Here is a 21,493-nt window from a genome sequence, read left to right as displayed (position 1 = left end):
TATTAGTAGAAGAAGCTAGTTTTCCCACAGACTTCAATTCAAATTGTTCTTGCTACCAGCAGAATCGCCTCCTAGTGGCTATTCAATATATTTTCACTTCCTATTTGGCTTCAGGAAGAACCCAGAAGACTACATCCATTTTTATTTATGCAGTCTATGGTGCACACATTTTTTTTAAATCACAGATAGTGAAGCTTAAAATATGATTACTATAAATAGTGCCTTCAATTAACAAATAAGTGTCTTTAAAAATGTGGTTAATCTGAAATACATGCTTTGTTTTTAACCTAAGCCTTGATATTGGGGGCAGAGTGGACAAAGTCAATAAACAGAAACCAGCCTAGTTAAATTCATTCATTCTTCTCTTCTCCCTTCAGGCATCCTCTTTTTGGTCGGACCATCCCTTTGTCTAGTGGATCGGGGTTTGTGATATCAGAGAATGGACTGATTGTTACCAATGCCCATGTAGTCTCCAGCACAACTCCAGTGTCCGGTCAACAGCATCTCAAGGTAAATGAAATCCAGGTTGTTACAGACATCGTTGATCCTTTTCAATTCAAACAGTCACGGCTTTATATACTGTATTAATTCATATTAATGGGGGAACTATTGTTGACTCTATATTAGTAATAAATGATAGTGAATCAGTTATTCAGTGCCATGTCAACAGAAAATCAGTTGACACTTATTCAGCCGATAAGTGACATACAATTATCTAACGGCCAGTAAACTGTAATTTGTGCTTCAAGTGCTGGTCTACAGATTCTAATCCCAGCCCTATACAAAAGTGACTGTTGACTATATTTCTATATTTTATATTGCATCTTAATTGACTATCTACATCTGATTAGTCTGTCGCCTGTCAACAGACTAATCTACATAGAAGTAAATAATTTATTCTGTGTAATGTCTATGTTATTAGGATGCTGCTAATATGTGACAGTGCAAATGTCTATGAAAGTGGTATTTCTGGATAATCTATAGTTTATAAAGACTGTATTTAATAATCTCAGATGAGAGTTTGTCTGCAGTGACTTTAGTCTCTATGATTCCTAACTTTGTGATTTAAAGGGCTTAACAATGACTGTTGTATGTTTCCTTCCTTTTTTCTTAGTTTAAGTGCACATAGTCCTTGAGAACACGGTGCGCTCACTGATGTCTGAACACCTCATCACAAATAGCCTTTTTTTTAGGTCAGGGGTGGGCAAATATTTTCCCCAAGGGGCCACATGAGAAACTTAAAATATTGTTGAGGGCCGGACCAATGGGCTGAATTTTATCTCTTTACAAAAAAGCAGTAAATTGTATTGTGTTGCTGTAAATTGGGCAGCATACAAACACACAATAAGCAACATTAAGGAAAATGCAGATTTTATTAAATTATAACTAACTGACTCTAACTGAGTAGTATAGTATAATAATATTCATTATTATTAACCCCCCCCCACACACACACACCAGACAAGTTTACATACTGCTACTTTACCTTTGATTTCTGTAAAGAAATATTTATCAGATATGCATGTGTCCATAATTAAGGCTTTTCAAAAAGCAACACAGTTGTATGGCTAGCGCATAAGTACTTGTTCATCTGTGTTTATGACTGGGATGCTCAAAGTGGGCCGTAAAATGCCCAAGTCTGTTTTAGATGATCAGTTTTGGGTCCGTCTCATGTTGCCTGGGTTTTTATTTTAAATGTATGTGTGTATTAATGGACATTTACGCTGCACGTTCCTATAATCAGGGAAAACAAGCCGTGACCAAAGAGCCGCTTATATTAACTGCTTCAGGCTCTGGTTTGGGGTCGGATGCAAAAATAGAATCCTTGTTTGGGGCGTTGTGTTTTCTCTCTCAGAACCAAGATCTGCTGTCACTCTCACTTCAGGGAGATCAGTACTTGATTCTCTGTGTTAGGAGAATAGGCCTCTCTCTCTCCCTCCCTCACTTTGAGTCAGGTGCAATATGAATTGTTCTTTTTTTAATTAAATATTTGTAGTTAATTCCAAAAATCAATATTTTTTGATGGCTTTAGAAATGTCATGTCTAATACTATCTAATGCCCTAATGTTTACTTCAAATAACATATTTGCTGGATGTTCTTTCCTTGATCACATATCGCAATGCAACAAAAGGTTGTTGTCAAGTTAATATGGACGATCATAAAGTCAATAGTACAAGGTTGTTCATTTCAGATGTACTTGCTAGATCGTAGGTCACTAAAAGGCAGACAGCAGTTTGGACCTGGACGAAGATGTTGTCCTATCTGGACCCAGACAGTGGGAGACAGATAACCCAGATCCAGGGAAGACAAAAGCTTAAGTCCAGTTCAAAATCCAAACACCTTAATCCAGAGGACAGACATTATTATACACAGCAAGGCAGTCAAAAATCAGCCAAACTAACCAGGCAAGAGTGAGGCAAAAATCCCCCCCAAAAATTGCCTTGCCCTTGCCTGATTGGAACAAATTGGGTCAAAGTTAACAACAAAGAAAACGTGAGAGCGCAAAGCACATTCAGATTTCAGGACAATCTTGCAAGGACTATGGTGAATGCTGGACTATATATACACAGGTTGACTAGGTGAACAGAACTGTTTTAAGACTTGAGTACCCACTCTCCAAGTACAGGAGTACACAAGCCTTCTCCTTTTGGAATGGAAGGTGGCACCAAGCACTGTAAGCCTCATTACTGCTGAGTGTTGACAAATAAACATATAGAATACTTATAATAAAAAGTCATCAGATCCGAGCCCTGGCAGACCTGTTACTGATAACTGCCACTTTTTCAGGAGGTATTCGTGTTATAACGTGTGCAGCTTTTCAGTGAACGGAGGCCACACTGGGACACCGACACTGCCCTCAGTCTAGTGAGCTATGTTTTTTTTCTTTTCTTTTTTTGAGAATAGAGCTCTGGTCTTTATTGACCAGGATTGCTTCATGTGTAAAACAGAAAGGAGGAAATGATCTTTCACGACAGTTTCAACATCTACATATGATGTGATATGATGTGTCACAAGCATGTGCACCAATTTCCAATAGTACTCTCCGTTTGATTTCCAGTCATTTATTTTCAACAAGGTTTTTATGATGAAATATTTGCAGGACAGACAGATGTGAAGCTACACACTCCCTTTTTGAACAATGAGTAACCCACACACACACTGCAGGGAATCGTAGGGAATCGAGACCCATATCATATTAAAGGGGACATATTATACCCTATTTCCCCAATTAAAATAGTTCCCTGGTGTCCTAATGAACATGTCAGTGACATGTGTTGGTCAAAATACCATAAGGATGAAGCACCATAGCAGTTCAATAACCCTGCTAAACCCGCCCCTTTCAGAACGCTCGGTTTTCGTGCATGGTAACTTTACATGCAAATGAGACACAGGCAAACACACACCCACTTCTTCCAGGGGGTTTCTGATTTGTCCTCTTTACAGCGCTCACTCGCTCAGATCCTGTTCCCTCTGCTCCATTCCTCTCCCCCTCCCTCCACTAGTTCTCTGACAATATCAACATGGCAGCGTGCGTGGAAAACAGCGAGAGTGCCGTCACAGGAAGAGACGTCCTACAAGGATCGAGCCGAACACTGCCGAACTGTAAATCAGTTAAAAACACTTAGGGACAGCACCACTGATCACCAGCGGTGCGCGGCGAGCTGAATAAACTGCCGCTGTATGTTACTGTATCAGACTGAGTCTGTGCTCCGGTCATGGAGGACGTACTGAACAAATATTTTTAATTAGCACGTGTCAGAATGGTCAGTTATGAGCTCTGTGTGATCTTTTCTTAACAATGTGTGTGTTTGTACGTCGGTGAAATACGTCCCCTGAATAAATACGGCGACCGCTGGCCGCAGTCTGATGTGAAGTGGTGCGAACACACGAACACACCTTTGCTGACTTTATCCGGCACATTAGCTTCATATATAAAATCCTCTGAGGCTGTGCAGCCACCAACAGCACACTTGTCCCTCCGCGTTGACATAATACCGCTCTTCCTCCCTCGCCTGCACTCTCGCAGGGACAAGGTGGAGCTAAGGTGGAGCTCTCGAAGTAAACTTACTGGTGGGCGGTAATATTCGCGGTGAAATGCGCATGCTGCCGTCATAAGCGCAGGGAATTCAACATCGAGTGTTTTATCGCCTATACTTACACTAAGGGGGACCACAAAAACATGACTGAGTATTCTTTTTCCACACTTTGGCGACTGGTAGGGCCTCCAGAGTCCCAAATATAAGTATTAAAATGATTAAAAAGTTGATTTTGCATAATATGTCCCCTTTAAGCAATGTGCCACCTCAAAACTCAAAATGCTTAAAGTAATATGTGTCCACCATTCAACTTAAGTGCTATATTCATGCCAATTCTTAACATGTAATGTTTCCATTCCTTCCTCAAGGTACAAATGCATAACGGTGACATGTATGAGGCCAACATCAAAGACATAGACAAAAAATCTGACATAGCCACCATCAAAATCAACTCACAGGTGAGTTCACACCTTTCTTTATGAAATGTATGGTGGGTGGAATGTCATGCAGGTTGTTAATGTGTGTATATGTGTACAGTAGTGTTTCCCCTAGTTTTATGGGGGATAACAATTCATTCTGACATTCATATTACTCAGAGAACTGGGGTTATGCTCAAGTTCTCTTTCATAATATGTCTCGCTATGGGATGTGGTAGATCCCGCATTGCCAGACAAGCTTATCAAGCGTCCACCAACCAACAGAGAAAGGTACTCTGCTCCTATGAGGACAGCAAAACGGAAACGTCCAGCATTTACAAACGAACCAAAGTGAAAGGCGAGGACCAACTTGGTGATGCCTTCATTTTGATACCGGTTCGATACTTTTTTCAACACCAGTTTTATAATATAATTTCTAAAAAAGAAAATTACATTACACATTATGGTACAAATCCATCCTCAGTTTTTATTTTTCAGTTATGGCATTTTACACTCAATACAGTTTGAATTATTTTCTGTGCAAAAAGAACAGTTGCAAACAAGTGACAAGTCATTTTCACTAAGGATCTCACAGAAACTTACAAAGGTAAAATCAATGTCTTATCATCTCCCTATTTGACATTATACCCCAAAACATAACAATAACATGGTTGTATTATTATTACTCAAAAAACATAATCTAGGCTGAGATAATAAAGGTTTAACTGGTCAACAATAGCAACAGCTTACTCACCTCCACTGTAGAAAAGGGTAGCAAACCTTTAACAATAAAGTTGTGACTGTGGCACTCGGTTTGTTTTTCTTTACTCATTTTCTTTTTCTGCCTGTGTGAACAGATTCACACTCTGGCCTTGTCCTTACGGTTGCCAACTTTGTCACTATGAAATAAGGGACAAAAGGTGACGAGTATGGTTTTGTGTGAATATACAGTGTGTAACATGTTTTTTTTTTATTATGGCAGCTCTTAGTAGAGTTTGTCAGATATTGTTTCTCATACCTGATGTGTAGTTTTATTTTGAAGGGTAGACCGGAAGTAGCCTGGTTGTTGTTGCCGGGAAGAAGGGTTGTTTTACATGTAAAAAAAAAAAGGAAGTAGAATAAAAGTGAAACACTGTTGGCATCAACACCTGCTATTCGTGTCCTTCGATTGTTTATTTAAGTAGCCGGTATAGACGCCCTTTTCTCGGTTACACAGTGTATTGTTTTGAGGCATTTGTCGTAATGATAGCCGTTTTGAAGAGGAATAAAATAGAAGTGACTCAGAAAGTGCACCATCTGTGTGTGGCCAACTGAAAATTCCCTCCATCATAAAATGCAGAAGGGTTTCGTTGAATCACCACTGACGGGCTTACCCCACGTCTTTTTAACCTCCCATAATTTGTTGTAGCTGCACAGTCTCTTATTTTTTGCAGAAGAGACTGCATCATCACACTGTGATTGGATGATGACTGGTGTCGTTGATGATTCTCAAGTGTCGTGATCAGCTGCTGTCGTTGTTGTATCATTTAGTGGTTAGAACAGCGTAGCAGGACAAGAGAGGGCACGTACGGGACAAATAAATTAGGCCCAATATACGGAACGTCCTGGCTAATACGGGACAGTTGGTAACCCTACTTGTCCTCCTCCTCACATCAGGTTCAGAGGCTCCTGTGAGGACAAGATAAACATAACAGTGAGCTGTTTAACAGCCCATGCACGAAAACAAAAAGAGATCAATCACTGCAACAGCAGTGAGAGTAAAATAGGTGATAGAGCTGTAATGTCATCTGCACCCGCTGCTAAATATCAATAATCCACCTGCCATCCATCCGAAGCAATGTTTTTTCCAACAATTAATACCCACACCCGCCAGCCACCTGATTGTCATTAATTGTAGTAGCAGTCTGATAAACATAATATGTTGTTATGGAACACAGCAGCTGCGCAGAGCCTCCTTTCAGATCTAGCCAATATGTTGACGTATTATTTATTTATTTCAACCACGACCCACCTGCATGCAATGGTCAGCTCAGCGGATTATTGATGTGCGCGCGTGTAACCGCCAACCGTGCATCTCTAATGAACTTGAGGTGAACTTATATAACCATTTTTGGTGGCATTTTTAGCCTCTTCGCCATGAGTTACCGTGTAACGTTACAGCCAATCATCGGCAGCATTATCAGATTTTGATCACGTGATTAACTCCGTAGGTAGCAAAAATTAGGACCAAAAAACAAAGCAATACTGGGTAGTATTGAAGCATTTCCTCCTGTAAAACGCAAGCTAACTCTCCCTGAGCTTGGGAGTGTATTATACCGGCAAAGCACAGAGGGACAGTGGCGAACTGTTGCCTGCTCCCCCCCCCAAGATCGTCCGTAAAACACAGAGTGAATCTGCCAGCGTGGCCCATCTCTCGCAACTGAGGGAGAGAGACAGCTCCTCCACCATGAGAGGCTCCAGCCATGGTGATGCCCTGCAGAACCATAGCCCCAATTGCTTGTCCTGTGGTCTGGCACGGAGACACAGATCGTGATGCTCTGGACGAAAGTAGTGCCGCCTTGGAAGCGGTCAGACTTGGACGGCAGGTTGGGGCTCCGGGAAGACACCACTGACAGTCGCGGGTGAAGGTGCGCCGCAACGAGTGGCTCCATCTATAAGAACTGGACAGAGCACCGCCCCCTCTGCCTTGAAGACAATTTTGTCTCCACCATGAGAGGCTCCAGCCATGGTGATGCCCTGCAGAACCATAGCCCCAATTGCTTGTCCTGTGGTCTGGCACGGAGACACAGCTCGTGATGCTCTGGACGAAAGTAGTGCCGCCTTGGAAACGGTCAGACTTGGACGGCAGGTTGGGGCTCCGGGAAGACACCACTGACAGTCGCGGGTGAAGGTGCGCCGCAACGAGTGGCTCCATCTATAAGAACTGGACAGAGCAACGTCCCCTCTGCCTTGAAGACAATTTTGTCATGGTTGCCACTCATGGTACTGAGGGGATTAATAAAGTATCTAAACTAAAGAAATAAAAAAATAAACCTTCCTAAAGGCCAGAAAAAGCCCAGAAAAATCTTATTCCCCAGAGTGACGTCACAGCTGTGTACGAGCACAGCAAAGCGTGATGTGGCGTCTCGGGAATGGCGCTACTGTCAGGAAACCGTACGATATGAAGACTAGAGTTTTCTTTTACATTTTTTAAAATACGACAAAGCAGGTTTTAGTTATTCATTCGCAGTTCATTATCATTTATTTTCAAACTTATTGTCGATGTATTAACGATGCTATGACTATGGTTCTTGTTTTACTCCAGGTGACTATCAAAGTACACATGCACCACATATATACTTCTAAGTTTATTCACATAGTGAAAGTCAGGTTTTTTGTGTTTCAAAAATAAGGAGGCTAAGTGTTGCTAGCCCCTGTGGCTAACTGCCACAAACCTCCTAGGCTAATTTAGCTAACTTGTGTGGTCATGTTCATTGTGTAGCCTTGCTGTAAGCTATTTTCTCATTCTCAATTATTGTTAAATAATAATTAGAACAGTGTCAGTCCATGTTCACTTATTACAGATGTTTTCCTCACATTTTAACTTGTGTCTCACTTGAACGAAAATGAAAATGAACATCTTGTTGTGTAACAGCTAACAACCAACCAACAACAGTGTGACCAACAGCTCGGATAAAGTGACAAACACATACCTCTGTAAACGTCTGTAAACATTCTCTAAAATATTGTTTTCGTTATATATGGGTTACATATATAAGTGTATATATAAATATTTGTTATATCATCTGAGTTCAATTTCCAGATTAGATGAGTAGTTTAGATTTTATGACCTGTTCTATTGTAATGAGGACCTGCAGTACATTCATGCCAAAAACACAGTGTGATACATGTTTGTGTTGGTAGTGTTGATGTGTAAGGTTCCAGTACAAAACATCAATAAAAAGAAGGAAACAAGATAATGTAAATAATTCTGGTTTACAAACCAATAAAAAAGATTTATGAGGTAGGAAATGCATGCAACATGTCTGTTAAGCCTGAAGGACATTTATGCCATGGAAACAAAACCTGTTCCAGTAAGACTCCATGGGGTCACCTCATCGTCTCCATCTGCATTTCATTACTACCATAAATCTAACAAATAAGATCATAACAATTATAACATTATAACATGTACAATAATAACAATAACTGACAACGCAGCAGTGCATTGTCCCCACCAGTCTTGAAACCAAGGTAGGAAACTGTATATGAGAGGCTAAAGATATGTAGTTTTCAATCCGTTCCGATGTGTAGGCACTCACACTCACACCGCAGACAATGTAAGTGAAAATGTCTGCTGTGCACACCGGAGGCAGAAGTTTCTGATCAGTGCTCTACTCTGCAATGGAGATTTCATACAGGTCCATTCCATTTGTAAGCTGTATTTTTGTCAGATACTGGTCTCTGGCTTCATGATCCAGTCAGTGTCTCGCAGTAAATCCCCTTCCCTTTATTGTTTTTAAGAATGCTAATCAGTCTAATCAGAGACTTCACTGCAACAACACAGATTGTTTCTATGTTCACCTCCGACACTGATAGCTCCAAACATGGACGGTACATCCCACAATGCAAGTGGTTCCCAAGCCCTATTAAGTGAACCTTTTTTCTATATCCCTGAGTGGAAGGTTGTTTTTGGCCTGTGCTTTTCATGACTTTATTAACAATTTAAATAAGTGTTACTTTATTCTTTATTACTATTATAATAATGCTGCTAGTATGGATGAAATAAATGCTCCCTGAATGGGAAATCTCTGACAACAGGAGGACAACTCCAAAAGCTAAAATATAACTAACTTAATTTCTGATGTAGTTGTCATCTTTTTATTTACAATATTACCTGCAGATGAGAACATGCACTCATGTCCCAGGAACAGGAAATCCCCCCCCTTTCTTTGCAGTGGGTCCGCATGCCATTGGCGCACGGCTGCCAACTGTGCAGTATTGTTGGCATTTAGCTGGCAGTGATGTCTGAGTCTTTCTGCCCGTAGCAGCACACGATGCAGAGTGGGATATTTACCCCAGTCCAGGTCACATCATAAAAAGGCTCCAAAAATTGTGCTGGGGGTTACGCACACAGCGGCGTCAGGTCTGCCCCTCTCCATCAAGCAGGCAGCCAGATTTACTCTTCACCATACATGTTTTTCGGGCCACCCCATCTCATTGAGAACTCTAAAAGCTGTTGTAATAACTATTGTCTTGTTGTTGTAAAGATGCTTGTAATATTCTTAATCGTATAATAGAATTGGTCATATTAGCAGTCGCGTGCATTGTCATAAAATGTATTATTTTTAATAATAATGTAACAATAATGATGAGAATATTACTAATTAAAGCCTTGCAGCTGGATCTGAGTCCATATCTTACCTTTGCCAACGTTTGTGTCTATTCCTTACCCTCAGACAAAGCTGCCTGTGCTGTTTCTGGGCCACAGTGCAGACTTACGGCCAGGAGAGTTTGTGGTTGCAATCGGCAGCCCCTTTGCCCTCCAGAACACTGTCACCACTGGCATCGTCAGCACTGCCCAGAGAGACGGCAAGGAGTTGGGCCTGCCGGACTCTGACATGGACTACATCCAAACAGATGCTATCATCAATGTGAGATTATAACATTGCAGAAAAAAATGCTGTATAGCAGTGAAAATGATTTGAGTGGTGTGGATTGTGTATTTGTACGCCACAGTATTTCTGACTGATATATTTATCTTAACAGTACGGGAATTCAGGAGGACCTCTAGTCAATTTAGTAAGTTTCTTCTTTTCTAATTGCTGGAAAAAAAAAAATTGTTATTTTTATTGTTGATGTTGTTATCATGCCTATGTTTGGTCTATTTGAAGAGAAACAATATGACATGCATATGACTGCATCCATTATCTGAAGAGCCACGTCAAACAATACATTCAGAATTGACTGAGGGAGCATTTGTGTGTATACAGCAGCGGACAAGAAACATTTCCCCCATCAAACTGCTGAATGATTTGGACTTTTGAGCAGTTTGAATTAATCTAGCTATGTCTGCCAGTGATTTAATTCTTGCAAACACGTCTGGCAAGGGCACTGTTTTGGCCAACTTCAAAATCTCCAAAAAAGGGAATCACTCACATATAGGTTTTTCCCCTGGCACGCTAGAGGTGGGCTTATCGCAATGACAATAGAGAAACAAAGTCTCGCAGCTTTTGTAAACATCCAACATGGCGACTGCTGAAGAACAGCTGTCTTTTGATTCAGTGACTTGCTCCATGGAGCTCCTCGGGGCAGAAGCCATTACTCACTATTACTATATAGCCACCGCTCCTAGAAAACTACAACAAGCACATTTGTTGACATGTTTTTCCAATGCGTACAGAGGCATTTTCATAAGTCCATTGGCCATACCTCTTGGAAGTGGGAGGTGACTACACTCATTTCACCCTGATACTCAATGTAAATTGAGATGGCGATGAACTCTGGCTCGTAGAATTCACTTCTGGACCTTTTAGTTGGCACGTCTTTGTGTTTTCAGTCATACTCTAACCTTTTTGCAGTCGCTTTATTAGCACAATGCTGCCGTTGCCTAATATAAATAACCTCAAATAAATCACTTCCTGTGTGAACTCATTTGACAATATTTTGTTTGTTTGTTCTATTTAAAAGTTACAAACTACAGCTTTAACAATATGGATTGCATGAATGTGTTTGCAAAATCACTGGTTCTACATTGTTATTTTCATAATTGATTAATCTGACGATCATTTTCTCAATTAATCAAGTACTTGTTTGGCCCATCAAAAATTTTTGAAAAATGTTGATCAGTGTTACTCAAACCTGGAAATGATGATGTTCTCAAATGTTTTGCTTTGTCAACAAACCAAAACGCTATAGTTTTAATGATTTCTTTGTTATATGGATGAAAAAAATCATTCAATTTACCTCAGTATATCTCTATATTTGAGGATGGGGAAGTGATCGGCATCAACACCCTAAAAGTCGCAGCCGGAATCTCCTTTGCTATTCCATCGGACAGGATCACTCGCTTCCTTAATGATTCCCTTGACAAGCACAACAAGGGTGAGTGTGACAGTGACGCCACTGAGCCAGGCTGAAACATTTGTGAGCATAGAGATGAACATACAGCAGCTAACGGCGGTCTTTTTCAGATGTGAGTTCAATAAAGAAGCGTTTCATTGGGATAAGGATGCTGACCATCACACCAGCGTAAGTCTTACCTCATGAACCTCATGGACTGGAATTCTATTTTGTGTCAGGCAGTTGAATCAGCCTGAGTTGTTGTGAGTTGTAAATTCACCTTAAAAAGTAATCCAACAGGAATGTTGTTTATGCATGTGATAAAGCAGTGTTTTTCCCAATGATGTCATGTTGCAGCATAATTTGAACCAGATTTATCTTTAATAACTCCCAGTAACCTCTTTACTCTTGTGTGCACAGTGTTCTTTCACGTTACAGCTAATCATCATCTTTTTGCATTTGTGGCATTTTGTTTTCTTCTCTTTCTTAGCTAAAAAAGGCGAGTTTAACTTATTAGCCTTCCTTTTACAGGGAAACTACATATCAGTAACACTAGTTTTGGGTTGTTTTAATGTATCATTCGGTTTGTTTCCTGGATGAAAAAGTATCATTCGTACAGTATATATTTGAAATTCAGTGGCGTAAACACAATGATTTGGGCCTTTGGTTAAACAATGGATTTTGTTTTTGAGAGTAAATGTGTGTGTGTATGTGTGTTCCAGGTTAATGGAAGAGCTTAAGCAGCAGAACTCAGATTTCCCGAATGTAACCAGTGGGATTTATGTCCATGAGGTCATTCCTCACTCGCCTGCACAGAAGTAGGTTTCATTTAGTCATAATTTGATTTAAAGGGTAACTAAATGCCCTCTTCTGGGTAACGTATTGTGTCACTTCCTGTTTCCACTGGTGTTGTGAGTTTCTCCTGCTCTCTGTCAGACAATCTGTCAGACTAAAATTATTTAGTTACTGTTACAATCAATTCACTGAACAAGCACTCATTTTGTAAATCAATTATTGCTTTCACCTTCTGTTGGCGACACATTCGCTATCTTTCACGTAGCTTCACACATTTTCCTAGCTTAACAGTTAGCTTAATAATGCAGGCTTCTCTCTCTCTCTCCCGCTCACTCTCCTGCTCTCTCTTGTAAGTGTGCCACATGTTTAGTTATTCTTCTGCCCTTTTAGAGATAATAGTACTTGTAATAAGTGTAGCTTGTTAGCCATGATGGAGAGTGAGTCTTAGTGAGGTAGTGAGGACTTGACTCTGCACCATAGAAACTAAATCAGTTAGCCAGTCCCCGTAGCCACTGTGGACCAGATGACGATAGCTCCATTAGTATGGCGTCACATTTCATGTCAAAAATCATGAGAGAAGTAAAACATGCTCACAAGCAAATAATGTTGCTGCAAATATTAACGTACGACCGTGCATATTAAAGGGGACATCGAATGCTTGTATCCCACCTACTACTACTAATATATGTATACTACTTACATATATTAACTTGTTTTCATGGTTAAAAACCTCCTAGTCGCTGCAAACGAGCCGATCAAAATATCTCCTCACTGACGCTCTCGTCAGCCGCGCTGTTTCATGGACTGTGTTGTGATTGGCCAGCCAACGAGAGCTTTCCTGCTGTCCTGTGATTGGCCAGGTACCTGGAAGTGACGTAATAGATAGGCCAGCTCTCAGCTACACAGCTCCCCCTCTGGCACGGTGGATGCTCTGCAGCTCAGCAGCTATAACGAGAGTCGTTCCGGATGTGCCCGGACTAGTGCCAGCACCAGGAGGCGCTACGGTGGTGAGAGGAGTGGTGAGGATTTCTGATGACTGGAGGAATGTAACTGAATCAATAATAAACAGAAGAGGAGTTAGATATTCTAATATAATGAAACGTAACACCAATAATAAAACAGATGTCTCCCCAAAACACTCTAACTAATCATTTTTTACTTAGATTTAATTGTACAATAATTAACTATAGACCCTTTCATTGTATGTAAACATTCGAAGCCTAGTGAGAATGCGCATGCTATTTTGGGGTCAGAAAACGTTACAACAGGTAAGCAAATAGCATGTAGCGGGACGAGCTTCGAGCCAGGATCTCAACCCAGCAGGAAATGAGAGAGTGCTGCGCCCTTATTTTCAGGAGACCTGGCTTTCGGACAAAATCCCATAGTGTGCCAGTCAGCTAACAACTCACTCCGTCCATTGAGGAGACTGGACTGCAGCCTCCAGTAAGGCTAGAGGAGGGGGTGTGTGTGTGTATATCAACAACTCGTGGGGTGGAGTGACATACAGACTGTTTTTATTACTGAAATGCCGTCCCTATTATCGACCGAGGGAATTTACTGCTGTGTTTTTGGCTGCTGTTTACATACCCCCACCCCCCGAGCCAACTCCACCGCAGCACTTGGCACACTCCATGACGTCATTAGCGTGCTGGAGATGGCTCATCCTGATGCTGTTTTCATCACTGTTGGAGACTTTAACCAGTGCAATTTACAGACTGTATTCCCCAAATACTACCAGCATGTGGACATTCCCACCTGTGAAAAGAACACCCTGGATCATGTTTACAGCAACATCCGTGATGCATACAGGGCTGCACCCCGCCCCCACTTCGACACATCTCTCTGTTTATGTACCCTGCCTACAGACAAAGACTGAAACAAGCAGACCCAGCCATAAAACACATACAAAAACTGGAACTCAGGCACTGAAAGCATCCTGCAGGACTGTTTTGCTATGACAGACTGGGATGTATTTAAAGCTGCAGCCACTCTGGAGGACTCCTCTGTCAGCGTGCAGGAATATGCTGAGTATGTGACTGGGTACATTAGCACCTGCCCACCATACATGTCAGAAAGTTTCCCAACCAGAAGCCCTGGGTAAACACTCAGGTACAAAACATGCTGCATGCTCGCTCCATTGCTTTTAAATCAGGCAATGAGGCTAAGTACAAAGCTGCCAAGTACGGACTGAGAAAAGCCATGACTGTCATGATCTTCCCTCTCAGTCATCTCATTCACCTCACCTCAGCAGTGTTTCCACTAGCCCCTCCTCCTCAACTGCCTGCCAGCCACTCCCTGCTCATTAGTCCAACTCTTCCTACCTGTTGCCCTCAGCTGCCTCTGATCACCAATCAACCCTGTATTTAAACTCACCTCTCAGTTCAGTCAGTGCCAGATTGTTCTGTCATTTGCACTAGTCTCTCCCACGATTTTTGGACTGATTCCCCGGTTTTGACCCTGCCTGTCTGCTCTGTTTCTGTTCCGGTGATCTACCCTGCCTTCCGCCCCTGACTACGGATTCTGCCTGCTCCCCACCTGTCTTCGGTCTGCTTGCTGTGACAGAACAGCTCAGCCTCAGGTCCATTTCCTGCTATCTCCTCAGAGTCTGTTTGCTCGTCATTGAACTATCGCTGAACTTTGTGTAAATAAACGTCATTACCAACTGTCTGCCTGCCTTAGTGTACTGCATTTGGGTCCTTCCCTGACCTGTTACAATCACAGCAGCAAAGAGGTAGTACAGAGAGAAGCTGGACAGCTTCTGTTCCACTGCTGACTCTGGGCGGATGGGGAGGGGCTTGCAGCACATCACAGACTACAGGACCACCACCAACACCATCAATCCTACAGACGGGCTGCCAGACGACCTCAACGCATTCTACACCTGCTTTGAGGCTACAGCCAACAGCACAGAGACTCACATACACGACTGGACCACTCAACCCCCCTCACCACCACAAACGGTCTCCTCAGGTAAGGTATACACAGTCCTGAAGAGAATCAACCCCCATAAAGCAGCAGGACCAAACAACATCCCTGGCCGTGCTCTCAGAGTATGTGCCAACGAGCTGGCTGACGTCTTCACCTCCATCTTCAACCTTTCCCTAAGCCAGAGCACAGTCCCCTCCTGCTTCAAAACCACAACCATCATCCCCCTCCCCAAGAAGAGCCCACCCACCTGCCTGAATGACTACAGACCAGTAGCACTCACTCCAATCATTATGAAGTGCTTCGAGAGAGTGATGCTAGCGCACATCCAGAGCAGCATCCCGGATGCACTGGACCCCCTGCAGTATGCGTAACGGCGCAACAGGTCCACCACAGATGCCATCACAGCCATACTCCACTACTCCCTGTCCCACCTGGAAAATAAAGACTCCTACATCAGGATGCTCTTTGTAGACTACAGCTCCGCCTTCAACACGGTCATTCCCTACAAACTCACCCACAAACTGTCCACACATGGTCTCCACCCCACCATCTGTGACTGGCTCCTTGACTTCCTAACTGGCAGACCCCAGTCTGTCAGGATTGCCAATAGGACATCAGCCAGCATCATCACAAACATTGGAACTCCACCGGGATGTGTCCTCAGCCCCATCCTCTACACCCTGTTCACACATGACTGCATCGCCTCCCACAAGAACAGACAGACAACTTTATTAATACCTTTGGGAGGTTCCCTCGGGGAAATTAAAATAATAAAAGAACCTGAAGTTTGCTGGCGACACTGCAGTGATAGGACACATCACTGCGGGGGACGAAGCAGCCTACAGGATGGAGGTTGCCAGTCTAGTGTCATGGTGCAAGGACAACAACCTCACCCTAAACACAGACAAGATGAAGGAGATGATAGTGGACATGAGAAAGGAGAGGAGACCTCATCAACCACTGTTTATCCGGGAGCTTGAAGTGGAGCGGGTGAGCAGCTTCAAGTACCTCGGGGTCCACATCACTGAGGACTTCACGTAGACCACCAACACAACACAGCAACACCTCGTCAAAAAAGTGACCCTTGACCCTGGTGTTTTAGCTAATTACTGACCAAGATCAAATCTTACCTTGGTTTCTAAAATCTTAAAAAAGGCAGTTGCTCAACAAGTATGTGAACATCTGAAGATGTTCAGTCAGGTTTTAGATTTTTTTTTTTCTTTAGTACAATTAGAAATCTGCATATTGTCTCTCAACCAATCTGTTACCACTGGTGGAGGGTGATGACTTTCTGCCAACTACCACTAGAAGTATTATTATTGTCATTATTATTATTATGCTATAATTAAAGTCGATATTGCTAAAAAACATTGCCGGTCAAGGCAGATGGCCGTACATTTTTGAGTCTAGTTCTGTCAGAGATTTCTTCTGTTAAAAGGGAGTTGTTTCTCTCCACGGATGCCTAGTGCTTGCTCATTGTGTAAACTCTCTATAATATTGTAAAGGTTTCTGCTTTACTGTGCAAAGTGCCTCAAGATAATGTATGTTATGGTTTGGTGCTATATAAATACAATTGAATTGAATTATAATGCTAACTCTGCCCAATAGCTCATTTTGGAAAAATTCCAGTGGAGATAGAAGGGATACAGTTATTACAAAGTGGACAAATGTATGGACCAATAAAGCCAATGGCAAAATTTGAATGCAGTAGCTGGTGTTTGACCAGAGGCGGTAGATAAGGTTTTTATCACATGTACAATTTAAATACTTTTCCATAAACTCTGAAGATTTGCACCTGAATCAACAAATAACATTAGTTAGTATGTTTGTACCTTAAAAAAGTGATTTGAATGTAGTTACTCTTTAATGGAAGCAGTCATCAGTTTGTTTCTCATTCCTAGAATATAATTAATTATTACACATATAACTCTACCTTTTTATTCCTCATCAGGGGTGGCATCAAAGATGGTGACATTATTGTAAAACTGAATGGCAAACCTCTGATGACAACAGCTGACCTGCAGGGGGCGCTGCAGGAGGAGACAGCCCTGCTACTGGAAGTCAGGAGGGACAACGACGACTTGCTCTTTAACATTGAGCCTGACATTATCATGCAGTAGTCAATGCCACACACATTATTGGTGGAAGTTGTTTTTATATGAAATGCACACATCTGACTGTATATTGTACCAAAGTAACGGGAGGACAGTTTGACTTAAGGACGAAATGGTACAATCTAGTTTTGAGATTTACAACTGTACCTCTTGCCTGTCCAGCCAGGTCAACCCTGATGAAATACCCTGCTGAGTCAGGGTTAAAGGGATAGTTCAGTTGTTTGTGTTGTTGTGTGAGGTACCCAGTGCGAAATGATTTTAGCCATTGAAGAAAAAACTCTCCTAATAAATTCTAAACTTGATTCACACACTGGATGTGTGAATGTGTGAACCAACATTTTGCAGTGTGTGTGCGTGTCTGCTGCATTTCTCTCTCACTCTGTGTCTCCCCACACCACCAGTGTGATTATGAATTCACTATCTGATTTATTTCTGATAGATAATGTTGTGATAATGTTTTTGTTGACTCAGATGGAGAGAGAGAGAGAATCTGCACAGATACTAAAATAGTGTTTTTTCATGCACTAAAACTTCAATAAGGTGTCAATTTTATGTAATCATGCTGGTAGAATATCAATGTTATCATCAATTGTTCTTCTCTTTGTTCAGTTTTTGCTGGATACCACATGCGTCACATGTAAAAATAGGACGTAAGCGTAGATGCGCCTGAAACATGTGTCTCCTGTGTGCAGTGTAAACACACATATCTGTGCACATGTGCACCAAAATGAACATGATGGAACCTAGCAGCAGGGCCAGGGTTAGGCTTGGTTAACGTGTCCTTGTAAACCGATCCTGAGTCTACAATAACTTCAGAATAAGTTAATGGATTTATGTCACTGTTAGACAGCTTTTCTCAAGGACGTTTGAGCTGCATTGTAAACTGCTTACTCTTCCACAATAAGACCAAAGTCAAAATCACTCATTTCACATCACAGCACATAGGAGTTGTTGAATCATTAAGTTAAGATGTGGCTTTTTATGACTTTGGTCTTTGGACCTAATGTTAGGGAAATGGACATGGAAACTTCAACAGACAGATATTAATGGGTGAACCTTGTGTTAAGTGGATTAAATCAGTTTTTCTTTGTGGCTTTGCTGACACACATTTTATCATTGAAAGTAGGCCTCTGTCTCAGGCTGGTTCTCAGCATGGGGGTGCAGTCAGTGCTACCTCTGTGTTAGTATATCACCATACTTCAGAAAACCTGAAATATCCCTTTAACCTCTTATTTTTTGTCAAGCCTAACTCTAAACTGTCCCAACTGGGCCTCACGAGCATTGGTCTGACAACCATATGCTTACTGGTTACTTTCTCCACTAAACCTGCCTCTAGTAGGGGACTCTGTCAAAATAAAGTAGCTTGTCTCCCAGTTTATCACTCTGCAGGGACTTGTAATGACATGAACACTATTATAGTAATGGTAATATTTAGGAATGAGGATTTTGTTGAGTAGTCTTAATCTGTAAAATTAAGTGAGTCATCTTGGGACATGCCAAACCTCATTTATTGGTATCAGTTCAGTAGAGTCTTATTAATATATCTGACTTATACATGAACATACAAACAACTTTCTTTTCATGCTACCAATGGTTTTATGTAATAATTGATATTGAAAAGTCATAGAATGGGATGATTTCCAAAATGCTCTCAAACACCTTCCTTCATTATCCTATTGTTACTTGCATGGCCCAGGCAGAGCTGGTAACCAAATTAGTTGTTACATTCACTAATTTCTTTTACCACTTTAACCTCTACATCTAGGGTTGTGGTGGCTGAAACCAAACCAAGCTAACATAGGGCTGAGGTCACCAGTCCATGGGCAACTCTCTCACATTTAATTGGAAACTTTGAGTTTACCTAATCAATGAAGATAATCCCCAAACTGCATGTTTTTGGGACTGTGTCAGAATACCCGGAAAAAAAACCCATTGGGAGAGCATGCACATCCCCCAGACACTGTCTGGGGGATTTGAACTGGTGACCTTCCTGATGTGAGGAAACAATGCTAACTACTGTACCACCATGTGACCCTTGTTATATTCAGGAAAAATAAATACCACCAAACCCTCGCCCTTTCCCAGCTCTTGCAGTGAATGATAACAAACACGAAAAGATGTGGGCTGACATGAACTCCAGTTGGAGCGCCTCATCACCCCCCGACTCCCCAGCCGGTTCGGGTTTAAAAAAACAACTTTGTGCTCCAGATGTGCCTGCCATCCACGCTACCTTATCACTGTAGAGCCCCAAAAGGGAGAAGTTTGAAAATGCTGCTGGCCACGTTTTGTTTGAAAACTCCGGGGATTTGCATTTCAGTCTGGATGAGCAGAAACAGAAAACTTTGTAAACCATGACACATGATCTTATCAAGCTGTATGAAAAACATTTTGTAGCCTAAGGGGCAGTCCACATGAAGAGAAGTCTGGGTGAATCCGCTGAAGTTTTTTTTTTTTTTAATCATAGCAAGTTTTTATCCACATGGAAACTGGGAACCTTAAACTGTTATATTTTGAAAACAGGTCCCAGAGTTTGAAAATCTTAAAACCCAACCCTTGTGTCTTCATGTAGACTGTCAATACGCTACTTTGAGAAAACAAAGATGTCCTCTTCCTGTGTTTGGAGATTGTTTGGTCTGTTCGATTTATGATAACTTTTATTTTCTTTCCTTAGTCACCTTGGCTTTCATCACTCTGTCTCTGTTTCTGTTTGGGGGGTGGATGAAGACATTGCTTCATATAAATGATGTTGTGTTCACAGAAAACCTTTTAAAAATGACAAAGAGAAGTATTGTTTACGTTTCTGTGTGGATAGGGCCTAAATCTGGGCTCCGAGATGACATTTCCCCTAATGTATGTGCTTTCCTCAATTTAGAGCAGTGGTCGACTCATGATGGGTCACTAGTTACATATGATAGTTTTTGTATTATATTCTAATTATTTGTGTCAGATAAAAAGAGAATCATGATGCATCCGTTTTTGTTCAATTGCAAAGTTCTTGACGATAAAAGTTCCATGTGTAAGAGCTGTTTGAGATACTGTCTTTGCATTGGCCCTGTAGCGTGGCTCATGGTTCATGTGGGTCCTGAATGCAGAAGCAAACGTGAACTGTGTGTGTTGAATAAGAAGCACGACATGTTTTCATAGAGTTGCCAAGGCACTCTGGTGCAGGAGTGCTGCTCAGCTCTTTGGACTGTAGCATCATCACTGTTGCTGCTGAGTTGATTCCTCACAAAACCAAATATAAATTGCCAGCGAAGCAACACTCCACAACCCATTTGGAATTAACTCTGTTTACTTAATAAAGTTTCCACAAATTCTTACGAGGTTTGTCTTGTCTCATCTGTAATGTCTCGTTGTGGAAATCCCAGTCTGTCCTCATTTCTTCACCTTTAATGAAGGTCATAGGCAGTGACTCATGGAACGCATGTCTGGGAATGACTTCAGCACAGCAGTACAATACCTGAGTGTATGGAGAAATGGCTGAACTCCCCTTGCAGCCAGTCATAAACATTCCTGAGTGGAAACAAGTCTCCCATGTAAAAATGCAGTGTGGAAAAAACACAAAGGAATCTTTTTAGTGGTTTAGCCATGAAGTCATTGCTGCAGACAGACGATGGTCTGTCAGCCAGAGCCACTCTTTCCTGCCCTGCTACTGACAAGTTATTTTGAACACTATTGTTGTCTAGTCATAAGTTCCATTACTTCTGACTAGTAATAGGTCAGTTTTCACTGACCTAGACGTTTACCCTAACCTTGTTTTGATGTTTTTACTCTGTAAAAAGTAGTACAGTAAACACAACTATTACTTTTTATACCAGTCAGACACTAAAGTTAAAAAAACATGTTAACGAGTTTAGAAAAAGAGGACGAATGTGAGACATGTGCTGAGTCACCTCATTTAGAGGCCGCATTTGAAGTAAGCGCAGTAAGTGCTGAACCAGTAAGCTCCTCCTAATGCATCCAACAAACATGTCTGTTCATCCCTGAGCAACAAAGGATCCAACAGGCGGATCCTTCCCAGGCCAACATATCCCCCACTACTCTCCACACAGGCTGGACAGGGGGAGATAAATGATGAATCAAAGCATTACTTGACCATCAATACACAAAAGGGGCTCTACCAAATGAATAGGTTACCCAATTGAATAGCTATTTCACTGG

General features: G+C 41.7%; 1 protein-coding gene across 1 annotated transcript in view; it reads left to right on the top strand.

Moving 5' to 3' along the window:
• Nucleotides 1-20,652, top strand: part of htra3b (HtrA serine peptidase 3b) — a 32,702-nt gene extending 12,050 nt beyond the window's left edge. The window contains exons 3-10 of the mRNA XM_044022573.1: nucleotides 378-510; nucleotides 4,407-4,496; nucleotides 9,893-10,087; nucleotides 10,203-10,235; nucleotides 11,423-11,537; nucleotides 11,627-11,684; nucleotides 12,218-12,313; nucleotides 17,170-20,652. Coding sequence (XP_043878508.1) covers nucleotides 378-510; nucleotides 4,407-4,496; nucleotides 9,893-10,087; nucleotides 10,203-10,235; nucleotides 11,423-11,537; nucleotides 11,627-11,684; nucleotides 12,218-12,313; nucleotides 17,170-17,338 — 889 coding nt within the window. The 3' untranslated portion in view covers nucleotides 17,339-20,652. The remainder of the gene's footprint in view (nucleotides 1-377; nucleotides 511-4,406; nucleotides 4,497-9,892; nucleotides 10,088-10,202; nucleotides 10,236-11,422; nucleotides 11,538-11,626; nucleotides 11,685-12,217; nucleotides 12,314-17,169) is intronic.
• The last annotated feature ends 841 nt before the right edge of the window (nucleotides 20,653-21,493 follow it).

This window comes from Solea senegalensis, linkage group LG3 (assembly GCF_019176455.1).
Source record: "Solea senegalensis isolate Sse05_10M linkage group LG3, IFAPA_SoseM_1, whole genome shotgun sequence".
Classification (NCBI taxonomy): domain Eukaryota; kingdom Metazoa; phylum Chordata; class Actinopteri; order Pleuronectiformes; family Soleidae; genus Solea; species Solea senegalensis.
This window is presented reverse-complemented; position numbering and strand designations above follow the sequence as displayed.